The sequence below is a fragment of the Schistocerca americana genome, chromosome 5, assembly GCF_021461395.2.
Source record: "Schistocerca americana isolate TAMUIC-IGC-003095 chromosome 5, iqSchAmer2.1, whole genome shotgun sequence".
NCBI classification, from domain to species: Eukaryota; Metazoa; Arthropoda; class Insecta; order Orthoptera; family Acrididae; genus Schistocerca; species Schistocerca americana.
Window position 1 is genome coordinate 339,095,184 of NC_060123.1, and position 13,591 is coordinate 339,108,774.

The 13,591-nt window shown below is 43.7% G+C and overlaps 1 protein-coding gene across 1 annotated transcript in view; it reads right to left on the bottom strand.

Moving 5' to 3' along the window:
• Positions 1 to 13,591, bottom strand: part of LOC124615789 (calcium and integrin-binding protein 1-like) — a 48,096-nt gene that overhangs the window by 14,308 nt on the left and 20,197 nt on the right. Inside the window, exon 4 of the mRNA XM_047143907.1 lies at positions 3,300 to 3,498. Within this exon, the coding sequence (XP_046999863.1) occupies positions 3,300 to 3,498 (199 nt within the window). The remainder of the gene's footprint in view (positions 1 to 3,299; positions 3,499 to 13,591) is intronic.

Genomic DNA, 13,591 nt, shown 5'->3' on the forward strand with positions numbered 1-13,591 from the left:
TGCACCACAATGAAAACTTATCAAGATCTGACTAGATATTTGTGCAACTTTTTCAGGCTTGGGTTAGCAAATTTAAAAAGCAGACTGGATAAGCTGAAGTTAGATATAGCAAAAATTAGTAAAGTTTGGGGGCAGGATGAAAAACACTTCAGGTCAGGGAAGTACAGGGCTATCAATATAAACTCAAATAGGGGTAACACAGGAGTATGTCCAATAATGGATAAGAAAATAGGAATGCAGGTAAGCCGTTACGACCAGCATAGTGAATGCATTGTCACAGCCAAGATGAACATACAGTCAACACCCACAAAAGTAGTGCAAGTTAATATGCCAGTAGATCCACAGATAATGAAGAGATCGAAGAACTGTGTGATGAAGTAATAGAAGTTATTCAGATAGTTAAGGAAGAGGAAAATTTAACTATGATGGGGAGCTGGAATTATACAGTAGGAAAAGGAAGACAAATAAAAGTAGTAGGTGAATATGGACTGGGGAACAGGAATGAAAGAGGAAGTCATCTGGTAGAATTTTGCATGGGTCATAATTTAATTATCACTAATACTTGATTTATGAATCCAAATGAAGGTTGTATACATGGAAGAGACCAGGGGATACCAGAAGGTTTCAGGTCAATTCTGGTACCAGGTTTTAAACTGTACAACATTTGCAGGGGCAGGTATGGACTGACCACAGTAGATTAAAACTGAAGAATCTGAGGAAATGAAAGAGACAGGGCCCGGACAAGTTGAAAGAAATGGGGTTGTTGAGAGTTTCAAAGGGCACATTAAACAATAGTTGAACACAATAGAGGAAAGGAATAGAGAAGAAGATGAATGGATAGTTCTAAGACTTGGAATAATGAAGGCAGCAAAGGATCAAACAGATAGAAAAGGTTAGCAGAAATCGTCGGATATCACAGGGCTTAAATGAGTATCACGTGCTTAGATGGAAAACTAGTACCATGCAAAGAAGGGAAAGCTGCAAGATGGAAGGAGTATATAGGAGGGGAGGGCTATGCAAGCGACATGAACCTGAAGGCAATATAATAGAAATTGAAAAGAAGAGATAGGAGATCCGATACTGTGAGAAAATCTGACACAGCACTGAAAAACCTGAGTTGAAACAAGGCACCTGGAGTAGATGACATTCTGTCAGAACTACCAATAGCACTGAGAGAGTCAGTTACAACAAAACTCTTCATGCCGGCCGCGGTGGTCTAGCGGTTCTAGGCGCGCAGTCCGGAACCGCGCGACTGCTACGGTCGCAGGTTCGAATCCTGCCTCGGGCATGGATGTGTGTGATGTCCTTAGGTTAGTTAGGTTTAAGTAGTTCTAAGTTCTGGGGGACTGATGACCACAGATGTTAAGTCCCATAGTGCTCAGAGCCATCTGAACCATTTTTGAAAACTCTTCATCTGGTGTGCAAAATGTATGAGGCAAGCAAAATACCTTCAGACTTCAAGAAGAATGTAATAATTCAAATCCCAGTTTGTAATAATTCATATCCCAAAGAAAGCAGGTGCTGAATGATGTGAATATTACCGAACTAAAAGTTTAGTAAGTCACAGTTGCAAAATTCTAACAAATTATTTACCGGAGAGTGGTAAAACTGGTAGAAGCCAATCTCGGGGAAGATTAGTTTGGATTCTGGAGAAGGAACATGTGAGGCAATACTGACCCTAATTCTTCTCTTTGAAGATAGGTTAAAGGTAGATCTGTGTCTATAGCATTTGTAGATCTCGAGAAAGCTTATGACAATGTCGATGGAATATACACTGAAATTCTGAAGGTATCCGCAGTAAAATACAGGGATCAAAAGGCTATTTATAACTGAAACTAAATGGCACTTGTAAGAATTGAGGAGCATGGAAGGGAAGCAGCGATTGAGAAGGGAGTGAAACAGGGTTGTAGTCTATCCCCAGTGTTAAGCGGTTACCGGAATGGACAGTTGTCTAATTAAATCAGGTGATGCTGAGGGAATCGGATTAGGAAATGAGGCACTTTAAGTAGTATGATCAGGGAGAAAGGAAATATGCAGCACAACTTGACTCAGAGAAGGGATGAGTGGACAAGACACTCTCAGACATAAATGTATCATTTGAGTGTGTGTGTGAGAGAGAGAGAGAGAGGGGGGGGGGGGGGATATGGGGTGGGGGAGGGTATACAACATTAACATCTCATGTCCCAACAGACTTCCCTGAGGCATGCCAGAAGTCACTTTTGCCTCAGTTGACGATCTTCCATCCGATAACATGCTGCATCCTCCCTACCAAGAAATTCTCAGCCAGTCACAAATTTTGGATGATACGCATGATTGACTTTTAATTACTAATCACCTACGTGTTACTGAATCAAATGATTTTCAGAACTCAAGAAATACTGCATCTACCTGACGGCTCTTACACCTGGCTTTCAGGATGTCGTGAGAAAAAGGAAAGTTGGGTTTTGTGCAACTTACTGGCTTTCAGGATGTAGTGAGAAAAGTAAAAGTTGGGTTTCGTGTGACTGATGTTCGTGGAATTCTGTTTGAAATAAAATCTACAAGAGATTAATGGCAAAGATATTGAAAGTTAGTTTTGTGGATGACTTCTGATACCTTTCTTGTGAACAGTTGTTAACTTTGCTTTCTTTTAACTACTGGCCAAATATTTTTGTAAGGACTTCAAAGAGATCCTTTTCCAGAACAAACAGACAGAGTATTCAGTGTGGATTTGGATGCATTTCCTTTTTAGGTAACAACATGCTTGCAAAATTCCCCACCCGTCCTGTTTTACAAATTTTTTACCTTTCATATTTACAAGCAAAGAAATTTTTAAAACTTCCCAAAGCTGGATTGGGTTTTGCAATGCACCAATTATCACTGTTCAAGCAACTGTTTTAAGTTTATGCGTTATTCATCCCCTACATTTGTCATATATTATGACAAAAGTTTTATATAAATCATTATTTCAATATTATATTGATATATCTCGGGGTGTCACAGTTGAACAAAACTTCCTGCCCTTCACACAAAACTGTATTAACACAAAGTCTGAATATCTGCACAATTTTGTTCACATGTCTTCTGGGAACCATTGACAGCACTGTGTGAACTTCAAAGTTTACTAAACATTATACCTACTCCAAGGGTACAATGAATAAATTACAATGATACAAGCTGTAATAATATTATTCTACATGGCATGGACCACGTCTACAATATCTCAAGTGAAAAACATCAGCTCCACGTCCCCAAAAGACACAGATCCTCCTATCCCCATCACTGAAACCAATAAGCAAGCAAGTGAATATGTAACTTACTTGGCAAAATCAGATGATTTTGATATGATGTGCTCAAATTCTGCAAATGACAATGCACCATCATCATCCAAATCAGCTTCTTCTAGGATATTTTGTATAAGGTGCTGCATATCCTGTTCACTTAGCCGTTGTGGCCCTGTCAAACGTTCCACAACCTTTCTCAGATCTGATACTCCCAACATATCATCACCATCAAAATCTGAAAAAAAAAAAAAAAAAAAAAAAAAAAAAAAAAAAAAAAAAAAAAATGATTAAAAATCACGAAAGCTAAATCTCTGCACACTAAAAGAGCAGTTACCATACACAGCCATTCAAAGATTAGGAGCAAAACAGACTGTCTTTATAATTTGTGCAATAATTGATAATTAAGTCAAGCATATTCAAAACTTCACCATCTCATACATGGCTACCTGATTAGGAAGGGACAATTAGGCAATACTTCATACTTGATCCTAGACTTTCTACAGACCAATTGCTTCAGTCAGATGCTGTAAAATAAATACTTATAGCCTGACGGTGGCCTAATTTTAAAATAACACAGCATGGGGACTCTATGCATTCCATAAATTGATACTGTCCTTCAGCACCTAACCATATTTCTGGATAGCTGCACCTGCAGAAGCTTTTAAATGTGAAGTAATTATTAATGTATAGACCTGTAGTCCTTGAAAATGTTCCACTTTCACTGATGGACCATCAACGGAATGCAGCTTTATATGAGAATTCATGACATGCAATGAACTGGAGGGGAAGGGGGACGGCTGACAAATTTCTAGTAAAAGTAAAAGAATATAACAATTATGACAAGCATGTGGACATAGAAATCGAAGACAAAGCTCCACTAGAGGCAGAACTCCTTGCATAAGCACAGGCCCAACATGATGATCTGCAGTTCACTCAAACTGTGAAGCCTGGTGGATAACAGAATAATGTATAATACTGAATATTACACACACACACACACACACACACACACACACACACACACACGCACGCAACTACCATTAGTGTCACAGTAGTATTAAACTCTTAAGCACAAGTGAACCACAAAAGAAGGGTTATTATCAATAATCAATAATCACTTGCAGACTACTACCCATCCTTAAAATTTTGCGTCCATTTTGTATCCTAGACAGAGGTATATCCATAAGCAAATTATTTAAATTATTTCTTTATCTTGTTTTGTGGGCATGCCTATCATAGTTCAACTGAAGCCAATTTACTGCTTGCTATGAACAAAATTATGAAGTAAATTAATAGGCTGTAATATGTTTGAATTTGACATTATAAGGAGTTCATAGCAATATGTTTGTGTACCAATTTCACACAATATTTTTATTGCTTATTTTCTAACAACAAAACATTTAACTGTCCTCAACTACATTCGCTCAGAAGATTATCCCAGGCAATAGCAGAGAGTGAGAATGCTAGCAATTTTGTCTGTTAGTCAAGTTTAGTACAGATTTTTTTGCAAATAAAAGAGTTACTTCGATTTTTTATCTGCTCATAAATGTGTTCATTCCATATTAATTAGTTCGTCCAGCAGGAAATATTAGATATGAAGTACCAGCTGAGCTCAAGTTCATTTGTTAAGTAACCTTTGAGATGCATGGAAGAACAATTTATCTGACAAAAAATTGTGGACCAAATGTGGAAGTACGTGGAAAATTGTAACATACTTGGTCCACCAATAGAAGACTATTTAGTGTATACAGTCAATGGGGTGGAGATTAATGGTATAATGATTTTACCTGTGTTGCAGTCTTTCAGCACACATTATTTGAGTCATAGGGAAACAGAACGAAACAGTAAACATATCTGAACAACACTGCATGTGACTGGAAGTTTGGGAGATGGGGAAACAGTCATAGTTAGCATAAGGCGATGTTGGAGTAGACCATTATGAAAAAGACATGGTTACAATGTGTACTGTGTGATTTGAGAGGATGCTTGAATGACCTGACATACCAAATCTACTCCCCAACACGAAAAATAATGCTGTGTTTGGCGAATGTGAACTCATATCAACTCTGATGGACTTCTGAAAAGTGCAGCAGTGTCCTAAGCTATGTCCCCATGTGAGGGCATTACATCCTGGTGGTGGTGGTGGTGGTGGTGGTTGTTGTTGGGATGTTTAAGGGGGACTAAACAGCTAAGGTCATCAGTCCCCCATTCCAAAAACAGGCGAGACGAAAATTGGCGGAGCATGTAAAACCCCAAGGGGAAGGAGACTCCCCCCCAGGCACTGAAAGAACACAAATGCGGCAACGAACACTACAGACAAGAAGAGTACAGATGAATACCAGACAGAAAGAAACAGAAGAAAAGAAGATGGTCAGAGACTGGTTGACTGACCACGAGAACAATAAAAAGGGAAAGAGTCAACCATCCGACTACACACCAAAATCTGCAACCAATTATGAGAGACTCGAGGACAAGAGACACAGAAAGAGGGAAAGGTGCAGGACCTCCCTAAATGGAACCATAAAAAGGACTACCACGGATAAAATTTAAAACGTCGTCAGCCATGGACGCATCGTCGCTTAAAACCAAAGGCAAAGTGCCCGGGAGATTAAAAGACTGCCGGAGGGCGCGCAGTCAGGGACACTCCAACAAAATGTGGGCGACCGTCAGCCGGGACCCACACCGACACAGGGGGGAGGGGGGGGCGATCCTCCTGACGCAAAAGATTGCCGTGCATCAGGTAGGTATGGCTGATGCGGAGCCGACACAGGATGACAGAGTCCCTGCAAGAAGCCCGCAGGGAGGACCACCACACATCGGTCGACTCCTTAACAGCCCGCAGTTTATTCGGGGACATCAGGCCACGACACTCATCATTCCACATCCTAAGCACCTTACGGTGCAACACCAACTGCAGATCACAAGCCGGGAGGCTGATCTCCAAAGCTGGGGCGTCGATCGCCCCTTTGGCCAGCCTGTCGACACATTCGTTCCCTGGGATGCCAACGTGACCTGGCGTCCAAACAAAGACCACCGAACGACCATCCAAACAAAGACCACTGAACGACCAGAGCAGGTAATGGCAGAAACAGACTCCTGAATAAAGGATACCAGAGGAGAAGAGGTATAGCAGCGGTCGATAGCCTGGAGGCTGCTCAGGGAGTCACTGCAGATGACGATGGACGGACCTGAGCAGGAACGCATATGCTCAAGAGCGCGCAATATGGCGACCAGCTCTGCAGTAAAAATACTGCAGCCAGCCGGCAAGGAGTGCTGTTCAACATGGGCAGCGTGAGCAAAAGCGTAGGCAGTACGACCATCAACCAGGGAACCATCAGTGTAGATAGTCTCACAGCCCGAAAATGAGGCGAGGAGCGCAAGAAAACGGCGACGGATGGCCACAGGCGGAACCGAGTCCTTGGGTCCCCGTGCCAAGTCCAGACGGACGGACGGCCGGGGCATACACCAGGGAGGTGTAGGTGCACGGACCCGGAAGGGAGGCAGAAGAGGGAATGACCCCAGTTCCGACAGCAGGGACTGGACGCGGACAGCAATGGAAAGCCCAGACCTAGGTCGCCGTTTGGGCAGATGGAGGAGCATGGCAGGGAAAAGCAGGCAATGATTGGGATGGCCCGGCGAGCAATGCACGTGGACAGCATAGTCGGCGAGCAGGCGATGGCGGCTAATCCGCAGCGGGGGAACCCCGGCCCCCACCAGTAGACTATCCACGGGGCTCGTACGGAAAGCACCAGTTGCAAGCCGAACCCCACAGTGGTGTATGGGGTCCAGCAACGTCAACACTGAGGGTGATGCAGACTCACAGGCCAGGCTCCCATGATCAAGCCTGGACTGCACAAGGGCTCTGTACAATCTCAACAGCGTGCAGCGATCTGCACCCCAAGACGTGTGGCTCAGACAGCGGAGGGCGTTGAGGTGCCGCCAGTACTTTTGTTTCAGCTGAGTAATATGAGGAACCCACGTGAGCCGAGCATCAAAGACGAGTCCTAAGAAGCGGCTAGTGTCCACCACTTCAAGGAGATGGCCGTCGAGGTAAAGTTCAGGATGAGGGTGAACCGTCCGACGCCTACAGAAGTGCACAACTCGAGTCTTGGCTGCAGAGAACTGAAAACCATGAGTCAGAGCCCATGATGCTGCCTTGCGAACAGCTACTTGCAGCCTGCGTTCAGCGACTCCCGTAGTCGTTGAGCTAAATGAGATGCAGAAGTCGCCGGCATACAAAGAAGGAGACACTGATGACCCCACGGCTGCAGCCACACCATTAATGGCCACTAGAAATAAGGAGACGCTCAACACCGAGCCCTGCGGGACCCCATTTTCCGTTATATAAGATGAACTAGAGGCGGCACCGACTTGCACCCAGAAAGAGCGGCGCAATAAAAAGGTTTGAAGAAAAGCCGGGAGCTGACCACGAAGACCCCACTCATGCAACGTAGCAAGGATGTGATGCCTCCAAGTGGTGTCATATGCCTTCCGCAGATCAAAAAATACAGCAACGAGATGCTGACGTCGGGCAAAGGCCATACGGATAGCAGATTCCAGCCGCACCAAATTGTCCGCAGCAGACCGGCCCCAATGAAAGTCACCCTGGGAAGGAGCGAGGAGACCGCGCGACTCAAGGACCCAACACAAACGCCGCCCCACCATACGTTCGAGCAATTTGCACAAAACGTTTGTGAGGGTAATGGGATGATAGCTGTCCACCGCCAGTGGGTCCGCACCGGGCTTAAAGATGGGGGCAATAACACCCTCTCGCCATTGCAACGGGAACACGCCCTCGCTCCAAATGCGGTTAAAGATGGTGAGGATGTGTCTGTGGCAGTCCCTGGAGAGATGCTTCAGCATCTGCGCGTGGATGCAGTCTGGTCCAGGTGCTGTATCAGGGCAATCAGCGAGGGCAGCGAGGAATTCCCTCTCGCTGAAAGGGGCATTGTATTTTCCAGAACGACGCGTGTGGAATGATAACGGCGTCTGCTCGGCTCACTCCTTTAGAGAGTGAAAGGCGGGGGGATAAGTTGCAGTCGCAGAGCTCGTAGCAAAGTGCGCGGCAAGGTGTTCAGCAATGGCGGCAGCGTCCATGCAGACAGCGCCATCCAGGGAGATCCCAGGGACACCCATAGGGGTCTGGTATCCATAAATCCGCCGGATCTGGGACCACACGAGCGAGGGGGAGACACGGGAGCCGAAGGGCGCCACCCAGCCAAAGCAACGGGTACCTGGCCAATATCCTGTTGCCCGGAGTCCCCGTGCCCCAGACAAGATGGGCACATACTCCTTGGCATGCGTGGGGAGGAAACAGCTCTGGCATCCATAGTGCGATCCCTGCGTGGTCAGGGGGCTACCACCAAGAGGGTACATGACGACCCCACCACAATGGACTGGCTACCGTGCTGGATTTTAGGTGGTGAAAGGGTCCACAGTTGTCGGGGGCGCTAAGAAGGGGGATTGCGCACAAGACGAGGAGGAGGCAACCCAGGAGATGTTGGGTGTAAATCCCGCCACATGACAATAGGTAGCATGCAAGATGGTGGTGCATGATGGACCAATAGAAAAACACCACGTAAGGCGTCCTTCCCCAAATGGCACGCACTAACAACGGAAATTTGGAAAAATTGAGGTCAAACCTAAGAGGGGACCATCACATTAAGGCCGAAACGTTTGAGACTCCTTTTAGTCACCTCTTACGACAGGCAGGAATACTGCGGGCCTATTCTTACCCCCGAACCCGCAGGGGGGCATCACATCCTGTGTAGACATTCCACATGCCACCAGCAGAGGGACACTGCTCATATTAAGTGTCACACACTGTATCTTTTTAGCTGAAAAGCTAAAATCCCATAGGGTTTTCGCAGTTCCTGGAAGGGGGTTTGGGTAACTGTCTTGCAGAGTCTTCTCGAGTTGAGGCCAAAGATGCTTTGTGGGATTCAGATCAGGTGACTTTGGAAGCCATGGAAGGCACTGAATAATATTTTCCCTCCTTTGAAACTAGCTCTGAATCCTAATGCTCGTGTGTGATAGGTGATTATCATGTTAGTAAGTGAGACGTCATTCAGGGTACCAAAGCTGAGGTCCAGGAATGATTACATTTTCAAGAAAATGTTCAAGGCATGCTGAAGTGAACTTGCCTTGGTTACTCTCTAAGGTTCCTGCACCCATGTAAGACATCCAGCCCGAACATTTCACACTTGTGTGTCCACTTCTAGCACGTGTGGCCACGAAGCAAGCGTAATATCATTGCCCATCTGTGTGGTAAACAAGAGCAAAACCTCTGCTCGTGAGCTCAGCTTTAACAAGAGCACTGCTGTTATCAGCAACCTAATGTGGTGGTAAGGTCATGCACAATTAATGGATAAGAAGAAATGAGTTGGGGGCCCATGCTCATCACTCACACGATCACAAAATAGTTTAGGAGTTCTCGTGACAGTAGGAATTGTGCTGTGGGTGGCACTAAAATGCATCTTTATCTTGATTTATTAGGCAGTGGTCTAATTTTATCAGGAATCTCTACTAGTTTTTCTCTACTATACATATTCAAGCTGCACCGTAAGTAATCACCATCTGGCTTGATGGCCATTCCCCAGTGTCCTGGTGCCCCAAAAAGGGCAGGCATCTACTCCACAGCAGGCATGGATAGTTGACAGCTTGGGCATCAACACTGTTATATTGTACTGTCAACAGTCCACAATTTAGAGAACACTTCACAACCCCACAAGTCCAGACTTATTTTGTGTAAGAATTTCTTCTGTATTATCAATGTTTGAGTGAAGTTTCCTGGAATCTGCACTGGAAGCAACCAATGAGTTGTCTCGATTCAAGAACCCAGACAAGGCAGCTAGTCACCATAAACATGAAGGTATTTTCGTGCAGCTTGTTACAGCAACACTACAACCACCACTCACACAAGTATGGTTGTTTTCTGCTTTTAGGACGATATTGGGATTGCACATCTCCAAGAGTTGGGGAAGTTATCTGACCTCCAAATTTGGTTCAACACAACAGAACGGATTTACATTGCATTTCCCTGAGGTACTGCAACATGGTGTAACAGACCTTATTGTGAACCAGTGCCACAAGCCATTCACCATGTTATATCTAACCCACACATTGCAAAGGGGTAACTAAGTTTTTTTGCAGGAACGAAAGTTCCACCTGCCTTTTGTGCAGCAATTTTGTGATGACAGAAGGCTGTTTCGTGACTGGCTATAGTGGTCACTTTTGTGAAATGTTCTGCATTACGTGAGCAATGTCTGCTGGGCATGTGTCATCAATTACATCTCTAACTGCAAATCTCTTTTGAAAATACTCTCGATTGTCTTCTATACAAATATGCACTCTGTGAAATGATTTACCATGTTCAGGAATCTGTGACATTATCTATTCTTGCTCTTGCTTATAATTTGGCAGTATCTGCATATCAGTGTCTGATAGACTCTGCAGTAGGTTAGCATTTGGACCTTCACAGAGTTGCATGTCAAGTACTGTTCGTAAAGGACACTCCTCACTCAACCAGTGGACTGTTAGTCTTAATGTGTGGTGTGAAGACTTTGGAAATGGATGCTATAATGGTTTAGTGGAACATGTTTATCAAAATGTGATCATCCATTCATGGACACCATCACAATGTTCACACTGGCTGTACACGGTATAGTTAGTCTGGCTAATTCACATATAGTCCACTGGCTGTACATGGTATAGTTAGTCTGGCTAAGCAATCATTTCCATTGCTTTTTTGAGGCACTGCTCGATCTGCTATATAGGAAAATTGTTACCAGATTGTAAATTTATGACTACATCCCACTAAGCAGTGTCTGCAAGGGCTGGACAGCATATCAAGATACCAATAGTGTTGAACGTTCCAGCAGCGGTGCTGAAGTACTTGGTAAAGCCATGTTTGCAAGAGAAAGCTTTTGCCTGCATAAGATACTCTGCAGCTCTATCCAGGGGCACGTGGTATTACAACCCCCAAACAGGAAGAGTTGAGGAAGAGAGATCTGGTAAGGTTTCTGAGAATGTTGCTTGGGTCTCATTAGTGGGTACGTATAAGAAGCATATGGTTATCTCATGTAACAATTGCATGGATATGCTTAAAGTTTGCATACTGGTGCCGACAGGAAGAGGAGAAGAATGGTGTTCATACTTGACAAAAATGCCTACAGCACCATTAGTCCGAACCACAATGAGGTCTTCTGTGGAAGCTACAGCTCCTAACAAGAGTTTCTTAGTAAGAAGACCACTTGGGACTCACCTGTGTCAAGGACTTCTTCCAAATAAGTCCTAAATCCATTTAGGTATCACTGGAGTAGGGAAGTCATGCTACTGCTGAATTTTTGCTTTGTTCTTTGTACAGCAACTGCTTGGTTGGCTTTTTTTTTTTTTTTTTAACTTATGTAAGCAATATTTGATGACTGTGTAGAAATTATTATTATTATTATATTTTGTACTGACTGATTTACAGTTGCATTTACAGCTGCAGGTATTCGTATCATCACCATTTGCTAGTTTATATGTAGATGAATACTGTTTGAGAATGTGTTTCTGGTCCCAAAACTCAACACTGACAAAAACTGGAGTAGAAAACAGAATATCATGACTTTTTTAAAAAAACGAAAGAAATCTACACATTCTACATTATCTGCTCTATCCATGTTGACGTTCATTACGTCCCTTCCTGACATGGGAGTTTATCATAGTAGGAAAGCATCTCATGGAACTGGAGACAATGTTATACTTTAAGACAAAACAATTCAGGTTTTATGCACTCTGGTAAAACAGCTGAGTTGAAGTTCAGAATAAGAGGGGTTGAGCTGCCACTACTCGATGCACATGGGATCTTTATGTGTATATTGCACGTTCCTGTTATTAAATGTCCCAACTGCCAATCATCTTTTTGTTTTATTCACATGTTCAGTTACAAGTCATTCCCCCATGTAGAAAGTGTTTATGCCAAGGACAGCGACAGTATTATAATAAGCACTTGAGAATGACATAAATGTTTGAAAAACAGTTGTTGTTGTTGTTGTTGTTGTTGTTGTGGGCTTCAGTCCTGAGACTGGTTTGATGCAGCTCTCCATGCTACCCTATCCTGTGCAAGCTTCTTCATCTCCCAGTACCTACTGCAACCTACATCCTTCTGAATCTGCTTAGTGTATTGATCTCTTGGTCTCCCTCTATGATTTTTACCCTCCACGCTGCCCTCCAATGCTAAATTTGTGATACCTTGATGCCTCAAAACATGTCCTACCAACCGATCCCTTCTTCTAGTCAAGTTGTGCCACAAACTTCTCTTCTCCCCAATCCTATTCAATACCTCCTCACTAGTTACGTGATCAACCCACCTTATCTTCAGCATTCTTCTGTAGCACCACATTTCGAAAGCTTCTATTCTCTTCTTGTCCAAACTGGTTATCGTCCATGTTTCACTTCCATACATGGCTACACTCCATTAAAATCCTTTCAGAAACGACTTCCTGACACTTAAATCTATACTCGATGTTAACAAATTTCTCTTCTTCAGAAACGATTTCTTTGCCATTGCCAGTCTACATTTTATATCCTCTCTACTTCGACCATCATCAGTTATTTTACTCCCTAAATAGCAAAACTCCTTTACTACTTTAAGTGTCTCATTTCCTAATCTAATCCCCTCAGCATCACCTGATTTAATTTGACTACATTCCATTATCCTCGTTTTGCTTTTGTTGATGTTCATCTAATATCCTCCTTTCAAGACACTGTCCATTCCGTTCAACTGCTCTTCCAAGTCCTTTGCTGTCTCTGACAGAATTACAATGTCATCGGCGAACCTCAAAGTTTTTACTTCTTCTCCATGAATTTTAATACCTACTCTGAATTTTTCTTTTGTTTCCTTTACTGCTTGCTCAATATACAGATTGAATAACATCGGGGAGAGGCTACAACCCTGTCTCACTCCTTTCCCAACCACTGCTTCCCTTTTGTGCCCCTCGACTCTTACAACTGCCATCTGGTTTCTGTACAAATTGTAAATAGCCTTTCGCTCCCTGTATTTTACCCCTGCCACCTTCAGAATTTGAAAGAGAGTATTCCAGTTAACGTTGTCAAAAGCTTTCTCTAAGTCTACAAATGCTAGAAACGTAGGTTTGCCTTTTCTTAATGTTTCTTCTAAGATAAGTCGTAAGGTTAGTATTGCCTCACATGTTCCAACATTTCTACGGAATCCAAACTGATCTTCCCCGAGGTCCGCTTCTACCAGTTTTTCCATTCGTCTGTAAAGAATTCGCGTTAGTATTTCGCAGCTGTGACTTTATAAACTGATAGTTCGGTAATTTTCA